The sequence below is a fragment of the Papio anubis genome, chromosome 5 (assembly GCF_008728515.1).
Source record: "Papio anubis isolate 15944 chromosome 5, Panubis1.0, whole genome shotgun sequence".
Lineage (NCBI taxonomy): Eukaryota > Metazoa > Chordata > Mammalia > Primates > Cercopithecidae > Papio > Papio anubis.
Genome location: NC_044980.1, coordinates 69,186,904 through 69,208,270, shown reverse-complemented (window position 1 = coordinate 69,208,270; position 21,367 = coordinate 69,186,904). Strand labels below are relative to the sequence as shown.

At 38.7% G+C, this 21,367-nt stretch overlaps 1 protein-coding gene and 1 non-coding gene across 3 annotated transcripts in view; one reads left to right on the top strand and one right to left on the bottom strand.

The window, feature by feature from the left end:
* Positions 1–21,367, bottom strand: part of SV2C (synaptic vesicle glycoprotein 2C) — a 244,336-nt gene that overhangs the window by 106,571 nt on the left and 116,398 nt on the right. For both annotated transcript variants that reach the window (XM_009208637.4, XM_021939474.2), the window contains 2 exons: positions 20,018–20,198; positions 5,470–5,621 (listed from right to left, as the gene is read on the bottom strand). In XM_009208637.4, coding sequence (XP_009206901.2) covers positions 5,470–5,621; positions 20,018–20,198 — 333 coding nt within the window. The remainder of the gene's footprint in view (positions 1–5,469; positions 5,622–20,017; positions 20,199–21,367) is intronic.
* LOC116275111 lies at positions 20,994–21,058 on the top strand. Its single transcript, XR_004184071.1, has one exon. It is a non-coding gene; the product is annotated as a small nucleolar RNA SNORD36 (small nucleolar RNA).

Below are 21,367 nucleotides of genomic sequence, written 5' to 3'. Positions count from 1 at the left end.
TGGATGAAACCAACAATATGGAAACTCAAACACTGAACAGGTCAGGCTCACTGTTCTCCTTATTCTCATTCGCATTGCCCCACTCCCACCCAGTACATACCATCAAGTTCTAGGGGCCCAGCAGAAAAACAGACTTCTGAGGTCACCCACTGGGCCTTCCATGGAAAGGAAGCCGAAGAATCTCAAACCTGGCTGCACATTAGAACCACCTACAAGCTTTAAAAACTATTGATGTACCTTAACATAATCAAGGCTATCCATGACAAGCTCCCAGCTAACATACTCAATGGTGAAAAGCTAAAAGCTTTCCCTCTAAGACCAGTAAGACTCTTGTCCTTTCTATTCAGGATAGTACTGAAAGTCCTAGCCAGAGCAATTAGGCAAGAAAAGAAATAAAGGGAATCAAAATCAGAAAGAAAGAAAGAAGTAAAATAAGAGCATGTCTCTGCAGAAGACATGATCTTATATATAGAAAATTCTAAAGACGCCACCAAGAAACTATTAGAATACATGAGTTCAGCAATGTGACAGCATACGAAATCAAGAGACAAAAATTAGTTGTGTTTCTATACACTAATAATGAAGCATTTGAAAAAGAAATTATTAAAACAATCCTACTTACAATAGCATCAAAAATAATAAAATAGGAATAAATTTAACAAAGGAAGTAAAAGATCTGTATGTTGAAAACAATAAAACTCTGATGAAAGAAATTGAAGATGGCAAATAAATGGCAAGATATATTGTATTTATGGATTGAAAGAATTATACTGTCAAAATGTCAGTGCTACTCAAACAGATCTACAGAGTCAATGTAATCCCTATCAAAGTTCCAATGTCATTTTTCACAGAAATAGAAGAAACAATCCTAAAATCTGTATGGAACCACAAAAGACCCTGAATAGCTAAAGCAATCTTGAGCAAGAAGAACAAAGTTGGAGACTTCCTGATTTCAAATTATATTACAAAGCTATAGTAATTGAAATAGTATAGTATTGGTATAAACACGGATACATAGACCAATGGAACAGAATAGCCCAGAAATAAACCCATGCTTATACAGTCAACTGATCTTTGACAAAGGCAGCAAGAGTACCCCATAAGGAAAGGATAGTCTCTTCAACAAATGGTGCTGGGAAAGCTGGATATCCATATGCGAAAGAATGAAATTGGAACCTCCTTTTGCACCATAGATAAAAATCAACTTAAAATGGATTAAAGGCTTAAATGTAACTTTAGAACTATAAAACTGTAAAAACAGTAAAGCTTTAAAACTGTTTGTGTATACATATGTACATACGCACACACACACATATATGCACATATTGGAATATTGTTCAGGCTTTAAAAACAAGGAAATCCTTCCCTTTGCGACAACATGAATGAACCTGGAAGGCATTATGTTAAGTGAAATAGGCCAGACATGAAAAGACAAATATCACACAATCTCAACGATATGTGAAATCTGAAAAGTTGAACTCATAGAAACAGAGAGTAGTTAAGAGTGGTTACCAGGAGCTGAGGGATGGGGGGAGATGTTGGTCAAAGGGCACAAATTTTAGGTTACAAGATGATAAGTTCTGGAGATCTAATATTCAGCATGGTAACTACAGTTAATAATATTGTACTGTATTGTATACTTGAAACTTGCTGAGAGTAAGTGTTCTCATCATACACACACGAAAGATGTTAATTAGTTCGATTGTGGTAATCATTTCACAATGTACACATATATCAAACCTTCAAGTTCTACACATTAAATGTATATAATTTTTATTTGTCAATCATACCTCAATAAAGCTGAAAAAAATAGAATAAAAACTCTCAATGCTGCGTCTCTTGTCCAGAGAATCTGATTTGATTGATGTGGGGTCAAATTCAAGCATGAGTGTTTTTAGGGTATGGGGGAGGTGGTAAACATACTCAAAAGTGTTTGTGAAAAAGTGTAATATTCATATAATAACATGCACACATCTTAAGCACCCACTTTAATGAATTTTACAATTCAAAACTTCATTTAAAAACTCCACTCAGCTCAAGATACAGAATGTCATTAGCACTCCAGAAGCCTCAGCACAGGATTTTTAAAATTAAACTTTAAAACAAAAATTAAAACTCTTCAAATTGCAATAGTATAACAGTGACCTCGGCAAAGTTATTTTTAAAGTTTTTCCTTGTTAATTTTAACTTGTGGACAGAATTGAATGAAATATATGTTTTCTCGCCACACTTTTGGCCATGGAAATCCTTTAGAAAAGCAATGGCATAAGGTTTTCATATTTACATTACTCATTTCCTAACCAGGTCATTATTTCTCAAGGTGTTGTCAACATAAAAGTTGATGTCAGCCTCCGACATTTAATTTTGTTGTGTTGCCATTGTTTTTGCAACTTTTCATGTATTGTTTATGATTCCCAACTTTCCCTCATTCCAGTTATATATGAATTAATTAGCCCTTGTAGCTATAAACAAGAAGTATCTGAAGTGTACTTTGGAAAAAGCAAGGTGGAGATCATGCTTATTCTTTGTGGGTCGGCACTGACTGACCGGTGGCGAGGCAGGAGAGAAAATCTGGAACCATCCAGAGTTCAAGGACAGGGATGTGTGAAAGGCAGAGTCGGAGGAATTGAATCCCTAGTGAGAAAGAAAACTAAAAATAAAAACAGTCATGCCCGGGCTTGGTGGACACATGTAGGCTGCAGAAGCCAGTGTGAGTCATGAGTTTAAGAAGGCCAGCAGGTGAAATTCTGAGTGATATGATGGGAAGGGAGGACCAGGAAAGAGACAGCCATTAACCAGGGAGACAAGGAGCTCCAGAGAGAAAGCTCAGCCATAGCCAAGGAGCAATGCTTTCATCAGAGGTTGAAAAGAGAACAAGTCTGGCCTGAAGGCTGGCTAAGAAGGAATCCAAAAAAAGAAGAGAGAGAGAGAGAGAGAGAGAGAAAGAAGCACTTTAGCTGCTGTATAAATTTGCCAGGTTGAGCCCTCCGTGAGTAGCTGGCAGAGATGATAAGGGGGGCAGCACTTCTGGCTACCTACCTGGAGCTGCCCTTATTTGAATATGCACAAAGGGTATGAATGGATAGACTAGCAGTGGCTATGGAGCAATGATGGGTAAAGCTGGACTCTGCATTTCCTATTCACCTTCTTAAACATAGTTCCTATAAAACAATTCCTGAGTGGCTTTTCCACTTGAACCAGCAAGCTGAGTGGGGCATGAGTTAGACGCTGCTCTACCGAGGAAGGTTCTGAGGGTGGCAGAGGTCCTGAGATCTCAAATTAAAAAGAAAAATCTTGAATTCCTCGAATGGTGGCAGAAGACAAGCCTCATGGTGGATATGGGGACCTGCCTGTATGAGGGCATCTCTGGCCCACAAGTGACTAAAGAGTTTAAAAATGAAAAACTCACCACTTGAGCTTGGTACCCTGAACTCAACATGAATAACCAATTCCTTATATCTTCCTTTTGTTGTTGTTAAATATGATTTCAGTTTTCATGTAACTTTTCAGGTTCATCAAACGAAAGAGTGTGACATGATTTTGTAACTCAGCATGTTAAAACTCAGTTAAAAAAACAAATTAAATACATCTAAATACTAAAGTCTATGTCTGGTTTTAGCAATGAGTCAGCTTCGCCAAGGTTGTTCCCTAACAGAACTGTGTTTTATAATGAAATATTACCCTGTTCTAAAACAAAAGCAGAGACATAAAAAAAGAACAAAGAATGAGTTTTTGAAATCTAATTTTTTAGATTAGAGCAGACAGTGAGTTTCTGAAGTCATGTGGTTTTAATTTATACAGTATTCCTATTTTGCAAACTTTAGCCTGTTTGGGCACATGTGCACGTGTGTGTGCATGTACACACACACATACACACACACACACACATAACCAGAACACTTCTCTCCCCTTTCCTGATATATTGAATTTGATTTCTGGATTCAGTTGACCTTTCCATTCATTTCACTGTTTGTAGATGAAGCAACTTGCAGCTTTTGGCTTCTGAGGGGGAGTATTGCTCAGAAACATGCAACCTGTACAGGTTTCTGAGGCGGCAGGAACAGTAAGCTTAGGAGAAACGAAGGAGGGGATATGGGAGTGTGGACAAGTAGAGTCACCTCTAAAGTTCTGCAGTTCAACAGACGATACAACAGGAGTTTTCCTGCTCCCATCCCAGTTCTGAGTTGCCAGAAGAGGTGAGGCTGATATGGAGCTGATCTTTGGACTGAGCCCACAGGAGTTGAGTAAAGGCACTCCTGTGTGTCTGATATGTATGGCAGTTCCAAGAACAACTATAAGTCATGTTGTCTTATATGCTGCTGATGATCTGTGTATCCTCCCACCTCCACTTAGGGTAGGAGAGGCAGAGGGAAGAGGAATCCCCAGCATTGACAGTACAGAGGAAACAAATGAAAGAGATTACTTTAAAAACAGTAAACCGCAATAGTACACTATGATGCTGTAATTATAATAAGAAACATAAGTGTTGGTCATCATCCATGGTTCGTGACACAGAGCTCCTAATTCCTGGGAATTTCCTGGGTAATAGGAGCATCTTTTATTCTAATGAGACAACTGTTGGTGGGCTCCTGAGTGGGGCTGGTCACCAGAAAGACCAAGCCATGATCATAAGCTTGTAGCGTTTAGCTCCACCTCCATCCTCCAGGAAGGGGAGAGGGGCTGGGGATTGAGTTACAAATCAATCATACCTAATCATTCATGCCTATAGAAACCTCTATAAAAATCCCTGAACTATGGAGTTTGGAGAGCTTTTGGGTTGTTGAACACATGGAGGCACTGGGAGGGTGGTGAGGTGGAGAAGTCATGGAAGCCCCTCACCTCTTCCCATATACCTTGCCCTGTGTTTCTCTTCACCTGGCTGTTCATCTACATCCTTTGCCATATCCTTTGCCATAAACTGGTGAATGAGAGTTGTTTCCCTGAGTTCTGTAAGCCATTCTAGCAAATGATCAAACCTGAGGGTGGGGGGTATAGGGACCTCCCATTTATAGCTATTCAGTCAGAAGTTCCAGAGGCCTGGACTTACAACTGGCCTCTGAAATAGGGGGCAGTCCTGTGGGACTGAGCCTTTAATCTGTGCCATTTGACTCTAACCCCAAGTAACATAGTGTCAGAATTGAGTTAAATTGTAGCACACCCAGCTATTGGAGAATTGGTCAGTGGGAGAAAATACCCTACACATTTTGGTGACCAGAAATGTTGTGAAAGCATAGTAGAGGGAAACATTTTCCCCCCATTATGTTAATATAACCAGAAGGGCATTTGACACAGTCTTACTTTATACAGATCTCTACACAGTAGGGAAAAACTCCTGGGTACTATGAAAGGGAGAAACATGAGTGTGAGTAGTTTTTCTCAAAGTAGTCCTTAGAAGACAGGAAGAAGATGGGAATGGAGCCTGAAGCAAAATGAAGTGACTGCCCAGCTGGTGCAAGGCCAGCCTCTTACCGTAGTGCGGGATGATGGCCCAGGCCATGGCAGAGGCGTAGATGCCACCGATCATCCAGAACATGCAGAGCCAGCTCAGGTGTTCACCCCGCTTTTCCCGGGCCAGCACTTCAGCAAAGTACGAGAACACAGTGGGTATGGCTCCTCCAATCCTGCCAAGACGTACAGAGAATACATGAAATCAGGGTGTGGACAGCTAATGTGAAATGCAAAGGGCAGAGACAAAGCAAACTCTAACAACACATGCTTTCTCCCTATCCCAGCATATCAACAAACATATTTTCTATTATTTTACAATATAAAAATTATAGTCTCTATATTTAATAAAGGTTTATTATCCCTCCAAAAACTTGAACCTGCAATTAAGCTGTTACCAAGAGGTGGCAGTGGTGTTTGTCTCAGGTGATTTATAGGGCTTAACATGAGATTCTGCTGCCTTTTCAGCTTATGGTTGAATGTTTTACGTGATATTTATAAAAACTTACATTGATTTCTTGTAATCTAGTGAAAATTTTAATTAACTTGTTTTTAAAAAGAGTTGCTGTGCCATGTCCCACTCATGATGTGGGGGCTTTGGAAACAGCTTCAAACACCTCTAGGGTACTATCTGCAATCTGTATTTACTCACTGCTACCCACAGCAGCACTAAATTAGGTTAATGGGTTGACAAGCACAGGACGAATGGGGTCATTTCCAAGATTAGCTCTAGTCCCAATCCAGTAGATAGTACTGCTAAATAAGTAAACATGAAAGGGACACTTGTAGAAAAAAATAAGGAGCTGGTAGTTTAGATATCAATAGAATGGAATATAATGCTTCCTTTCAGTAGAAGCTAGTTATAAGAGCTGCTGACTGAGCTCTGGGGAGATGACAGAAACAGTGACCTCTACCCAGGGTAAGGGTGCTCAAATGAGGGTTTATGGAATCAAAATAGTGTTCATTTTTAGGAGAAGGGCCAAGATTTCATCACAATTTCAAATAGGTGTTAGCCCTAAAACTTTAGGAACCACTGCCTCAAAAAGCAAGGTAGTAAAGAAAAATATTACTATCACTCCAAGCAATATGTGAATTTTAAAGTATTTGTTTAAAAAGACACACAACATAAGTACATGGTTGAGATGACACAAAATCTAATACAGTTAGGAAGTACGCACTGATTCATTTTTGTTCAGATTTCTGTAAGGTAAATTGCTATTGACATTTCATGCAAATTTGATGTCAAGGAGTAAAGCATGTTTATTTATTTAGCAATAACTGATTTTCTTAGAGCCTTTGATATGATAAAGAAGTATTGGCAGTGTCCTTAACAAATACAATTTAGGGAAAGGTCATTTTGGCAGCAAACTAGTGTACCAAATAAACCATAGGATTTACAATGTCATCCTGCATCAACTGGTAGGTGAAAATACAACACCATTTCATGTATTTGCCTCTGTTTAAAGTGATTCCATAGTTACCCATCAGTGGACATGGGAAGACCACTTAGGCTGGTGCTTTCCAATCTATGGGTTGCAAAATTTACTTTAGTAGCTATAAACAGTAAACAGCATTTAAAAAAATGAGATAGTGATAAAATATTTAAGTGCAACCTAAGTAATAAGGATAAGCATAAGTATCATTTTCTGAAATTTATGTTATAAACATATTTGTAATATATAATGTACATATATAAAATATATAATGGGTCGCAGTGTGTTTCTTAGTGGGAGTTCCTGTTCAAAGAGTTTAAAATTCACAGACTTTAGGCATCTATATCAGTTTCTCTGGGCTATAACAGCAGTAGTTCTACCTAAAATTTCTAGAGGTGTGACTCAACCTGTCTTCAGATTTAGCACCATCACACACAGATGCAGCCAACCAAGTCCAAGTCCATAACCAAACCCTCAAACAAGAAACAAATGCATGTGGTGGATTGTTTCAGCTCAGAGCTTTCTCTATACTGCACCATATTAGACTCATACACTTCTCTTGTCTGGGATTCTTGAGGCGCTCATACAATATATAGCTAGTTGAATTTTATTTTATTTTATTTTAATTTTTTGATGGAATGCAGATAGCAAAATTGAAAGACATCGTTTAATTAATCTTCTGTGCCATGAGACTCCACCAGGCTGTCTACAAAGACCACTGGGAGCCTGAAGATCACTTGAGCCCAAGAGTTTGAGGCTGTAGTGAGCCTTAAAGGGCCACTGCATTCCAGCCTGGGTGACAGAGTAAGACCCTTTCAAGAAGTAAGCTGCATGCTTGCTTGCTATCTGTGATCATTAAACGCCCTGAAAACAAATACCACATATCAATCATGACAAAAAACAAATGTGTGATGCTTATTGGTACAGTAAGCTAGTTGAATTTTAAAACTCAACAATATTTTGAACAGATTTTAAGTGGTTTCATTATAACACACAATTCTAGTGTGAAATAAAATGTCTGTGTCACAAATAATTTTCTGATACTCCTGTTTTTCATCTGACGTGAAGAATCCGTTTCTCTGCACCATAAAATCCCAGCTCCCTACTCTATGGTTTCACTTCTCAAGGCATAAAAATAATCCTAGTTTTTACTGACTTTTCACATCCTCATTAATGTTTCATCAGGACTCTGGACATCCTGTTAATAACTATAACTTAAATTCCGTGAAGGCACAATTGTATGTCAGGATATGCCAGCACCCTCTGGACCAAGATAAATGTACTTTGGTGTGGCTATAATTTCTTTCTTTCCTTTTTTTTTTTTTTTTTTTTTTTTGCAGTGTGGCTATAATTTCAAGTGGAAGACTATAGATTTGCCTATTAGTTTTAAACAAATCATTGTTACATAAGAATATACCAACTTGTAGGGGCTTCTAGGCAATCCAGCTGGTTTTTATTCAATGACTCTTTTTCACATGGTTATTTTTTCTGGATGTCTCTCAATATTTGTAAAGCAGGCTGCAAGGAACTGCTAAGGAATACTAAGGGATAAGTGAGACTGAAGAATTAGAGAAGGCTTCTATTTAAATTCTTTGCAAAGTTATTTAGATTCAGCAATATATAAAACAATCCAAGCATTCACATTTCTTATTGTGGGCTGATCATCTACTTTGGGGAAAAAATTACTCCTTGTACTACTGTGATGTCCTTTAAGCAGAGAAAAAACTATTACTATTACTAGTGTTTCACACCCCATATGCCCCTTGAAGGTGGGGACTATATCATATTCATTCTTGAGTCCCCATTAACTGGCCCAGGGGACATGTGCTAAGTGTTCACGCAAAATAACTGAATTTCCCAGACTCTTCAATGTTGTAGTTGGCATACCAAGTCTCCTGGAGTAATCTGTTCTGATGATTTAAGTATCTCCAGTGAATAGAAAGATACACCTCACTTTGTGAACCAATATGACCATAATAGAAGTTGAGGGTTCTGGACTGAAAGTTTTGACAGCAATGGAGCCCGCAAAGAATTCCCAAGTTGCTCTATGCCTTAGTTGCTGTGGTCACCTCTTGACCAAATGATCCTGCTCAGAGGACACTGGGCAATCCCACTGGGCATTCCAGGAGCTTCTTAACACCTGTGAGCATTTCAGAAAAAGGTTGCAGATGCTATAATGATCATCAGAAAAATATTTAGGGAAGAGATAAAGCAAGAGCTTTCAGGTCTTACAACATAATTTGATTCCTCTGATAAATTTTGAAGATGAGAAAAATCTGCCACTCCCCAGCCCCCAAATCTTATAAATTAAAAAGAAGTTTCCCATTATGATTCTACCTCAATATTGCATGTGAGGGGTTAAAAATTTCCTTATTTGTTGTTTTTTGTTTGTTTATTACACTGAGATACAATTTCTGAAAATATATGAAGAAATAAAAAAATTAAATGAAAGTCCTTAAATTCTCACGTATCAGTAGGTCTTAAATAGAGTTGACTTTGCCCCCTCTTTGCTCTTTGCAGATGTCTGGCAACTTCTGGAGACCTTTAAGTTGTCATACCTTGAGGGGTGCTGCTGGCATCTAGAGGGTAGAGGCCAGGGATGCTGCTAAACACCCTACAACTCACAGAACAGCTCCTTACAAAAAAGAACTATCCAGTCCAAAATATTAATAGCACTAGGGTTCAGAAACTTTTGCAGTGGGGGGCTAATGTGGAAAATATAATTGGTTTTATATAAAAGTCTATAAAATAAGACACAAATATCTTTTACATTAACTGATGGGTAACACACCCTTAAATCCAGTTAACATGGAGAGTTTAGTGTTCATTATATAATGATCAGTTAGTTACTGTTGAAATCTGCTCAAGTTCTTTTTTTTCAAGTTATACTTAATGGAATGTTTACATAAATGAAGCAATGAGATCAGAGCGGCTTATAAAGAATTTTTCTCAGTATTGGATATTAAGTCTATTTTATTATCTGTCAAAAATGTCAAACCTTAATTATCCTTGGTAATAAGAGGCAAAGAAGGAATAACAATGGAAATTCACACTCTACGTAGGTGTGAGATTAGCCAGATTCAAAATAACTTAATTCATACAAATGAAATAGAATGCTAATATTTGAAATTTCAGTTGGAGTTATTCCTTAAGTAATATTAGTTTTCGGTTTTTGCAACTTTAATTATCCAAATATAAAGAAACTAAAATATTCTGTATTAAACACATTCCTAGAATGAATCAGAACCTCCCCAATACACAGGCAAGCAGACCCAGACACACACACACCATACACACACACACACACGCACAATACCTCAATAGGTCTGCACACGACTCAATACTAGGCATCTGGTAAATATCATGAAACATATTCATTTATTTTCCTCAATAATCTAAGGCAAATTCACAAGTGGTATATTGTGTAAAGCAAAGAATGTGTTAGCATTGCAGACAAAATTTCTCCTCTGTTGGGAAATGTGCGGCACACAAGTTAAATCAGTTTAGCACAGCAGGATGACAGAGTATGCCAAGTCTGCCTCTCTGCACAAACCTCACTGGGAAACTGGAAAGCCTGACTGTCTTAACCCTGTGAATTTCACAGCCATGCCTCATATTACTCCAGTTCAGATGGCAACCCAGTGGGGATGATGTTTGTTCCCATGCTTCATCACACTGATGTACGCACGCAGGCTGTTTCAGGAAAAGGTGGGGAGGGGTTCAGGTTTCTGCAATGCAAGAGGGAGGTTACAGATAAAAAGAGTAACTATACTTAAAATGGCTTGAAGCATGGCATTTTCTAGATAAATTATGGAATGTTTGATGATTCTTTGTCTTGAGAAGGGATTCTACTGAATAATTCTGTTCTGCTTTAATTTTCTATCTAGCATGTAACAAAGAATAATTCATTCTAACTTATTTCACAATATAATTGTCAAGCAGTCCTTTACCTCAATCTTCCATCTCCCATTTCCATTGGAAAATGGGGCATTCTGCAAGAACATAATTAAGGAGAAAGTTGAATAATTATTGTAAAGTCACATGTTCAATACAAATAATAAACAGAGGGCAGGGTCTACCAAGAGCTGACTCTGACAGCTTTTATAAGACAAATATTACAGGATTATAAAAAGATTAGTGAATGGTCTGGCCTATGTCAGGAATCACAACTACAAATAACTTGCATGAAAAATATTCTTTTAATTCTTACTCGGAATCAACAAAAAGGAGAGAAAACACTGAATTGTCAAGCAAATTGCAAAGCAATTCAGAACCAATTTATTATGTTATAAATTGGACCCAGAAATAAGGGATTAGAACAGCAGTCCAAAGATGAACCTTTCAGTCTCTTCCACTTTATGAAAGTAAATAGAATATCACAGACCTTGGGGAGATTGTTCAGAGGCTCAGATGAAAGAGCACAGACCTAATGCTCTTTCTGAATAGGCTAGGTCGGCACAGAAAATAAGGTTGCTGTATAGATCAGAAGGCACATGTTTGCTATCAGTGATAAAGATAGAAATGGGAGAAAAACACATACTGGTAACTGAACTCATCATCAAATCAAGAACAAGAATTTCCTGTGCCCAGTGGCAATGCCAAAGGATGGATGATTTGGGTAGCTTTAGTCCTTCAATTTCCAAAGCCACAATCTGAAAAATAATATTCTTCAATATATGAAGTTGTCATTTTCTAAATATTATGTAAACTATGAGTAGAATAATGAGTAGAAAAATTGGTTATTTAAAAAATACTGATCTTTAAGTATATAATTTGTGGGAAAAACTGCATTGCTAAGAAAATAGCTGCAATTCAACTCCCTTAGCCCTGGTCTGCTATCAGATTGGTGGCCTAACCCCCTAAAACTGTGGAGGTCTATGCATCCACAGTAGCAGACTTAATACCACTGAGGGAAGTGGCATAGTCATGGATCAGGACTTCAATACTGTCTTGAAAAAAAATTAGCTATTGATAGAGTTGGAAGAATGCCTTCCCATAGCATCTAAAGGTGACATGAATAAAGATGGCAATGATCATTATGATGTTCTATAATAAATGATAAAACATGCAGATGTATCTAGCCTCTTGCTGTATACATTTCCTCATTCATTCCTGCACTCATCCTCACACCCACCCTTCATTTACCCATTATCCACCCATTATCCCTCTATCCACCCCCTCACCCAGTCAAACTCTGGGCCAGGCACATCACCAGTTGTTGGAGGTACAGGCATGAAGCACACAGATTCCTGCTGTGGGCTCCACGGAGTGAATTCTAAAGAGTGCATATGGCTAATTTTTCACAATTATACACTGTGGGTCTGGAAGATCTTTTGTTCTGTTCCTTCTCCTTTGTGATCAATAGTACCTTTGCCGAAGGTATACTGGGAAACAAAGTGTGTCCAAAAGGTCAGCCTTTTTGTTGGAAAGTAAAAAGCATTGCCTAAGACAGTGCTTTCCAATAGAAAATGTGAGCCACATATGTAATTTTAAATTTTTCTAGAAAAGACATTAAAACAAAAAAACATGTAAAGTTAATTTTAATATATATTAATTTAACCCAATATATGTAAAATATTATTTTAACATATAATTAAAGTAAAACTATTGAGATATTTTCCATTCTTTTATATGTTCTAGATCTTTGAAATCCACTGCTATGTATTTTTTACATTTACAGCACATCTCAACTTGGACTAGTCACATTTCAAGTACTTGGTAGCTACATGAAGCTAGTGGTTACCATGTTGGACAATGTAGCTCTAAGAAAACACTCACCCACTGTTTACAATTTGAGTTTGAGGTTATTTTTGGATTAAAGATAATCTTGACTGTTGCCTCATTTTACATATCGGGGAAGGTCTTTCCATTCTGATGCTCGGGGCCAGAGATATTTTTGGACTGATCTGTTCAAACATGTATGAGCACATATCATGTATACCTTGTGCCATATGAAATCAGAGACATTTCTGGTTGAGTCTGAAGCACAGCACAGCCAGATGGTTATGAGCATGGGCCCTGGAGCCAGACTGCCTAGGTATGAAACCTGATTACATTACTTACTGTGCGACCTCAGATAGGAACTTAACCTCTCTGTACTTCAAATTCCTCATTTATAACGTATAGTTAAGATATATGAATAATGCATGCATCTTTCTCATCAGGTCACTAATGAGAGCCAATTTTTACTAGTATAAAGTGCTGAACACAGCATCTCTTACGGGGCAAGCACTAGAGAGGTATTCGATAAAATACATTTTAAAAGTCTTAAACAATTTTAAATGACTGCATTTTTCCAATATGATTATTTTAAGTAAAAGACTACGTTGAAGGGAAAAATCTCATAGCTCAGAATCAGACTAAAATTCAGAAGACTTGGGAGTCTGTTGAACATTGGGAAGCAATAATCAATCCGTGCCTCAATTTTCTAATAAAAAAGGCACACCATTTTTACATGACTAATTATTTAAAACAACTGTGGAAATAAATGGGATACTACATATAACGTACTCTGAATAATTCCAGTTAATGATGATGATTTCTATAAAGCCAAGGTATTCTTACTGTAACTCAATACAGCTAATGAATGAATATTGCAAATAGCTATGAAGTGCACATTTGGTAGGCTCTATTCACAGAGGAAGAAATTACTATTCTTTAATTTATGATATACAGACACATTGAAATTTCATTTTAATTTCTGTTGCTGTTATATTTTTCTCCTGACCTTCCTGCTTAGCAATGCCAGGACTTCAGTGGGAAGCTCCCGACTCTGATATTGCCTGGCATCCAAAGTACTATCATTCTCGTAATTAACAGTGACTGGATACAAATAATTTAATTCTGGGTCAAATGAAAATGAATCAATGGTGCCAACTCCATTTCCCATCTTTCTAATTTTCTGTAACAAAAGAGGGGAGGAAAGTGTCTGTTTCTTGGTGTGAGATTCATTTAGGAAAGTGATAGACAGATGAATAATTGGTGATGTCCTAGTCCTCCTTCCCACGAAACACTGCTGTCCCCAGGCAGGAAAATCATTCATTGTACTGAATAAACATTTAAAGTCACACACAATATGTCAGCTGGACATATTTGTGTTTCTAAGAAGATATGCTCATGACTTGGTTTGATGAATTAAGAGGAAAGCACATGTGGAGACAATAAAATATAAACCCAAGAAGATCTCAGTTTAAAACAAGAACTTGATCAGGTGCAGCAGCTCATGCCTGCAATCCCAGCACTTTGGAAAGCCAAGGCCAGGAGGATTTCTTGAATCCAGGAGTTTGAAACCAGCCTGGGCAACACAGGGAGACCTTGTTTGCACAAAAATTTTTTAAAAATTAGCTGGGTGTGGTGGCATGCATCTGTGGTCCCAGCTAAGGATGCTGAGGTAGGAGGATCACTTGAGCCCAGGAGGTCAAGGCTGCAGCGAACCATGATCGCACCACTGCATTCCAGCCTGGGTGACAGAGAGAGATCTCATCTCAAAAAACAAAATAAAACAACAAAATAAAATAAAATAAGAACTCCTTCCAGTCCCCTTTGTATGCAGAAACAGTGCTGCTAATGATGCTTCAGCAATGAAATAAGACATAGCAACTGGAAATCTGTAGCAATTTTGATAAAATCAACACACAGGTAAACCTTGGATTCACAATGTACAGTTTACTTATTTACAGAGTTGCAAGTTTAAATTGACTTTAATTGCAATTTAAGTCCTAGCTGAGTTACTCCTGGTCCCACCACTGCACCTCAATCTGCAAAATGAAAAGTTTGGACTCTCTGACCTAGAACTTCTCTTTGTTCTAAAATTCCTAGTAAATGAAGTTGATGGACAGGCCCTGTACCAATTAAATGTAGGGATTCTGTACCAATGTGGGGATTCTACCAGCTGCTGAGTAGGTCTGTTCCAATTATGCAGTCCAGAAGTGTGGAATTAGGCACGGGATGGATTCAGTGCCTGACTCACTGGGCCCACTGTGAAACAGACCTGAGCTGAAACACCATTGATTACCTGCCTTCCATAAGTCCCTGCTCTGGCTGGTTGGCCACAGTGACATTTGTGTCTCCTGGAATTAGTGTCAGTTTAGAGCCAGTGTCCACAAGCCCTGAGAAGTCTGATTATTTCCTTTCCCCCATGTACACTCTTCCTGGTAAAAGGCCTTCAGTCCCTTTGGGGAAGCTGGGAGAAAGATTAACAGTATAAATATTTAGCTGTGTACCAAGATCCTTCTTCAAGGAGGACCAGCCTCCCCTTCATTCAGTTGGTTCTGGGTCTGTAATCCAGCTCCAGTCTGGGAATGATGAAGGGGACATGACTCTGTTTTTATGATGCAAGTTAGGTTTTCATTCACTTGTCATAGAAGTTTTCTACTTATACAGATCAAGTAAGAATTGAGTAGACTTCCTATCTATTTCACTTCATGATTAACTAGCCAATGCCACAGATGGCTGCAAGTCAGACTATGCTGGTTGCTGCTTGAACTCCACTGTCTTTTACAACAGCCACTCCCACCCACCCTGCCATGGGCAATTAAGCAATGTTGAGCAAGATGACAGTCCCAGCCCTTTGGAATTTACATGCTGGTGGAGGAGAGAAAGAAGAACATAAAAAGTAAATATTTTCAGGCATCAATTGTAAGTACTGCCAAGGAGACAAAACAGGAAACTGTCTGAGACCCATTGGGTGTGTGGTCTCAGGAAACGCCTCTGGGAAGCTGTGAGTGGGAGAGTCCTGGGAGAAGAAGCTTCAAAGCAGAAAGGATGGCAAGTACTGTACTCCTAGGAAATGCGTGGAGTGTGGGGGGCTCTGTGCACCAGAGGCCCACAAAAGAAACATTACCAACATTTTGGAATGTTTTTTCATTTAGTTTTTCTCAATTTAAAAACTGGATCAGATATGGTTGGAGGGAGTTGTTTAAGTCGATACAACATGGTCTTTCATTTAAGGTCTCTAGGATGAGAATCTTGATTCTCTGGCTTAAGTTTTAATAAAGAAAGTTTAAATAAAATGAGAATATATAAAAATTCAGCTGCTTCTGTACTGAGTTAATAAGTAATGGGAATGAAGGGTTTAAATATGACACGCCTTTGAAAACAAGAAGAGCATTTAAATGGAAATTTTCTTATTCACAATGTTATTATTGTTTTCTCCTTCCTCTGTGAGATTCCCAAGCCCCTTGTGACCTCTTTTCAGGCTCTAATTCTTGGAAGATGGGGACTAGAAGAGCTGCCTGTCTGTACAGACTGTAAGCAACTTGAGGTGAGGGCTCAGCTATATCCATGAAAAATCTTGCATGCTTCCCGTGGGTAGAGTAGGTGTTGCAATGTTTTTTGAGTTGAATTGGAATGGAATTGGAGAAAAAGAGACTTTGATGAGATTCCTCAGAGACTCAGAAACAGAGTACCCAGATAAACCCTAGAACTGTTGAGAAAAACCCTGGGCCATGAAGGTAGCACTTCACAAAGCAAACAAAAGTAAAATAGCCCATAAACTTTGGTGAAGAAGAAAAATATTGCAATGGTCAATTTTACGTGTTAACTTGACTGGATTCACAGATACCTAGACAGCTGGTGTCTTAGTCCATTTTTGTTGCTATAAAGGAATACCTGAGGTGGGGCAATTTATAAAGAAAAGGGGTTTATTTGGCTATGGTTCTGTTGGCTGGAAGACTGGGCATCTGGTGAGGGCCTCAGGATGCTTCCACTCAGGGGAGAGTGCAAAGGGGAGCTGGCATGTGCAGAGATCACATGGCGAGAGAGGGAGCAAAAGAGAGGGCTGGGGGTGCCAGGCTTATTTTTAAACAACCAACTCTCGTGGGAACTAATAGAGCAATAACTCACTCACATTAATCTAATCATGATAGATTCACCTCCATGACCTAAAAACCTCCCATCAGGCCCCACCTTCAACACTGGGGATCAAATTTCAACATGAGATTTGGAAAGGTCAGACATCCAAACTATAGCAGCTAGTAAAGCATTATTTCTGGGTGTGTCTGTGAGGGTGTTTCTGGAGGAGATTGGCATGCAAATTGGTAAACTGAGTGGGGAAGTTCTGCCCTCAGTATGGGTGGGTACCATCCCATCAGTTGTGAACCTGGAGAGAACAAAAAGGTAGAGGAAATTCTGATTTGCTCTCTCTCTCGGAGCTGGAACATCCTTCCTCTCCTGTCCTGGGACAACAGATGTCTAGGTTCTCTGGCCTTTGGACTCTGGGACTTGCACTAGCAGCCCCCTGAGTTATCAGGCCTTCAGTCTTGGAATGAGAGCTATATTACCAGCTTCCCTGGTTCTGAGGCCTTCAAACTTGTACTGAGCCATGCTACTGGCATCCTAGAATTTCCAGCTTGCAGAAGGCCTGCCATGGGACTCCTCAGCCTCCATAATTGTGTGAGTCATTGCCTTAATTAGTCCTCTCTCATATCTATCTATCTATCTATCTATCTATCTATCTATCTATCTATCTATCCATCCGTCCATCCATCCATCTAATCTATCCATTCTTTCCCATTGGTTCTGTCTCTTTGGAGAATGCTGACCAATACAGATTTCTTCCCTCATTTTCCTTAATAACTTCATTTCTCAGGTCCTCTCAGTTGCTGTATCCCACAAAACTCCGCAGAGGTTTTGCCACCTGGACTAAGGTAACTAAGCTCATATGACTTCCCCCTCAGTACTGCCCGCAGACTAGGTACTCACCGTTTATTATAGAGATTAACTTGATTTATGCTTGATTTTACTTGCCATGTTTTCTCCCAAATATTTTGTCCCTGATTAGGCCTTTCTGTTTCTTGCATGGGCCAGACTTGAAATTTAAAAGCCAGAAAGGGGTCTCTTTCTGCCTCCTCCCCTGCTGTCACACTGAGGCAATCAGCATAGTACAGCTTAGCTAAATGTATGGGAGGAGGAATAAAGGAGATAAGAAATGCCAAACTATGAGTGAGTGTTTCTAAACGTTATCCTACATTATCTTCTCTACTTTGTACTTTCAATACATCATCTCATTTGATCTTCACACTCCAAGGTAAGAATGCAAAGTCCTAATGTCTTCTTTTACAAAAGAAAAAGCAGTCAAGAGAGCCTGCGTGACTTTCCTAAGACTCCATGATAAAGGGCAGGAGCAGGGCACACCTGGATTTCTTGATTCCCAGCCTCCAGCAGTCCTGACCTGCTGGTTGAAAAATGATTTGTCTGCAACAGGAATGAGGATGATATCAAGAATACATCTAAGTTGTCTCTGCTTTTATGTTGCCCTTGAATTTGCTTCTGGACAGTCCATTGGTTTGGAGTATTTTGCAGCCACAATGGACCTTTTTCTCTACAGCCTGTTGAGATGACCATGTCACAATCCAGATTGGCAATTAAAATTGCCACAATAATTTGACCACAGTCATGTACTTTTGGGTCTTTGGATATTGCTTAAATTTCCCAAAAAAGATTGCAAACTGAAAGGACTGGAAAATTCAGCACCTATGCTGTTAGTTTTCTCTTGACAGGCTAGTGGCATTACATAGATAACAAAAGGGAGAAGGAAGCTTGGCCCTTCCTGGTGGCAAGAATGTCTTATCCTATGGACCTACTCACTGAGAAGGTCCTTTAACAAACAGCCCCAAATAACATCTGTTCTTCATTCATTCATTTCATTCAATCATTCAATCATTCAACATTTAGGTCTGCTGAAACCCTGTGAGTCCATGATCCAAAATCCATCTCCAAGTTAGCAGCGTATGTAGCCAATCTCAGAAACTGAGCACCAAGGGGCTCCCCTGTGGAGAAAAAGCCTCCTCTCCCCTTTCTCCATTGCTACAAAGCAAATGACTGATTCTGAACATTTGTTTTTCCCCCAGGAACAAAATATTTTACACTTTCCCAAACTCTCCAGCCATCTTGGTTTACTGAAATGCACTGTCTTCACTCTAAGGAAAGCTCCTAAAATGTGTGCAAGTTATTCAAGTATTTGCTAAGTGCTCACTGCGTGCAAAATGTAGCATATGAGGAGCTATGGGAAATGCTACTATACATAATTAAGAAAGATATGCTATAGTCCTCTGACCTCTTTTCACAAAACTGTATTCTGCTTTGTAGGTTGTGGTGTGTATAATCAACAACCACAACGGTTGTTTAAAGTTTATAACCCAGCCCCATTGCCCTCACTTTCTTCATTTAGTTTTTAAATTTGTATATTATTTCTACAGATTCATTGTGTTAGGTATCTTGAAAAAAGTCTCTAAGTTCTCAATTATGAATCAAAATTATACATATATATGTGTGTGTGTGTATGTGTGTGTGTGTGTATATATATATATTTTAACTTTTAAGTTCAGGGGTACATGTGCAAGTTTGTTATAGAGGTAAACTTGTGTCATGGGGGTTTGTTATACAGATTATTTTGTCACCCAGGCATTAAGTCTAGTACCCATTCATTACAAAAATTTTATATTTTTACTATTTTCTTTCTTATTGAAGCAAAGTTTCTCATATATTCCTTATTGAACTATTAGGTTTTTCTGTGCTTATGAATTCATTCAGTACAGTAATAAGTGCTTTAAGCTCTTTAAAGAAAATGACTTCACCATCAGCTACACTATGCCACTGCATTTGGGTAATAGTGCAACTTCTGTTAATTCGACAGAAGCCAGGAACTAACTAAAAATTATGTCTCAAGGAGGCTTTCTACCAAGTTAAATATGCCAAGTTAACATAGATCAATAAAACAGCATTTATTTGAGACACTCTAATCCTGAATTTAAGAGCATGCTTGAACGGTTCAAACCTTTAATTAGTTCATAACAGGTAGGACAAGAGCTATTTCCTACTTACGTTAAATTTTCAGAAGCAGCATATATGTATGAATGTGTTCTACCATAGAAATGGCATTCCATTTAAAACAATACCCATCTTCTAGAAGTAATAATCAGCTATGAAAACATAGGTGTGTGTTCCCTTCGCTCCTGTATTTAAAGGTTGATAATTACATTTCTAAGAACCAGCATTGTGGCTTCCAGGGCTGACATGAGGATGTGGAGGGAGATGTGTGAAGGGATAATTTCCTCCTAATAAGGTTCTCTAGAGTGGAGAATGTGTTCAATTATGAAGAATAAACACATTACTATAAAATATGAAGGAGAAAACCTTACCCGAATCCAGAAAGTAAGCGACAGAAGAGAAAGAAGCCATAACCTTGGACAAATGAAGAAAGGAAGGCAAAGAATCCGTTGACAGACATGCAAATCAGAAGAGACTGTTTCCTTCCCACTTTGTCTGCCAGTCCTCCCCAGAAGAACGCCCCCACCATCATCCCGAGGTACACTATGCTGCCTGCAACACACAGAAAACAGAGAAACACATCAGAGATTGGGAGTCAATGACACATGTAACAGCAAGTGAACAAGGAACAAAATACATTCCAGCATTTTGCACGGGGAAAATCTCCTTTAAAAATATAATCTTCAGGACATAGTAATCAGTTTTCAAGTTGAAAAGTAAGCTCTGTGGACTACCGTCAGCCATGACCAATTGCATGAGCTGATGAGAAGTCATTTCCTTTACCATCGCATGCACAAAAAGACCAAATGGTCATGTTCAGCCCGTTTTTGTGGGGATGTGTACAGAGCAGGCAGGCATAAGAACTCACCATACAGAATCACCCTTGCATGTGACCCACAGTTAAGTTACCTTTTGTCCAAATGCCCAGCCTAGCACCATGGCAGGGCCAAGATGGGAGACCAAGTCAAGGGCTTCCAGGCCACAGTGGATCCTCCAGACTGCTTCAAATCTCTGCCTGTAGCCAATGACCTGGGCCAATGACAGACTCTCAAGACCCCTCTAGAGGATTCCATGGGTTCTTTCTCTGTGGTCCATCCTAGAAGCCCTTGCTTTTATGGGAGTTAGAAAAGGTGAGTTTAGAGATTATATGAGTTAATTTTAAAATAGTTTCTAACTCTGCCCATAAGAGAAGGCTCTTTTTTGGAGTCAGGAGGTTAAAGAGAAGGAAAAGAGCTTTAGTGTGATGGGAAATATTAAACTTATCATGGTTGGCTTTGATCACTAAGGCGTTATTGTGAGTATGTACTTGAATTTTCTAATTTACTTTCTTCTTAAAAAACAGACTTTTGCCAATGATGATTAAGAATTTCTTCACCTGAATAAACCATGTGGTCATATTGTATCTGAGGAAAAAAGAAAAGAGTAAAAAGAAAAACAAAACAACAACAACAAAAAAATAGAAAACCAGACTTGCCACAGGCCCTGTCCGAAATCTTTCTCAGGATGAAATAATATTCCACGTGGCAAATGTTAGTTCAAGAGGGTTTCTACAAGGGTGAAAAATGTCTAGGAAAGGTGGCATAAATAACACATGAAGGTTTGTTATATCTGGATGTGGCACTAAAAAAACTGCTACTTTATCTTTTATCCATTTCTACTTTTTCTGATGCTTCACCCAAGAATCATTTTAAAAGGCACATTCAAGATACTCTGTAGCATTT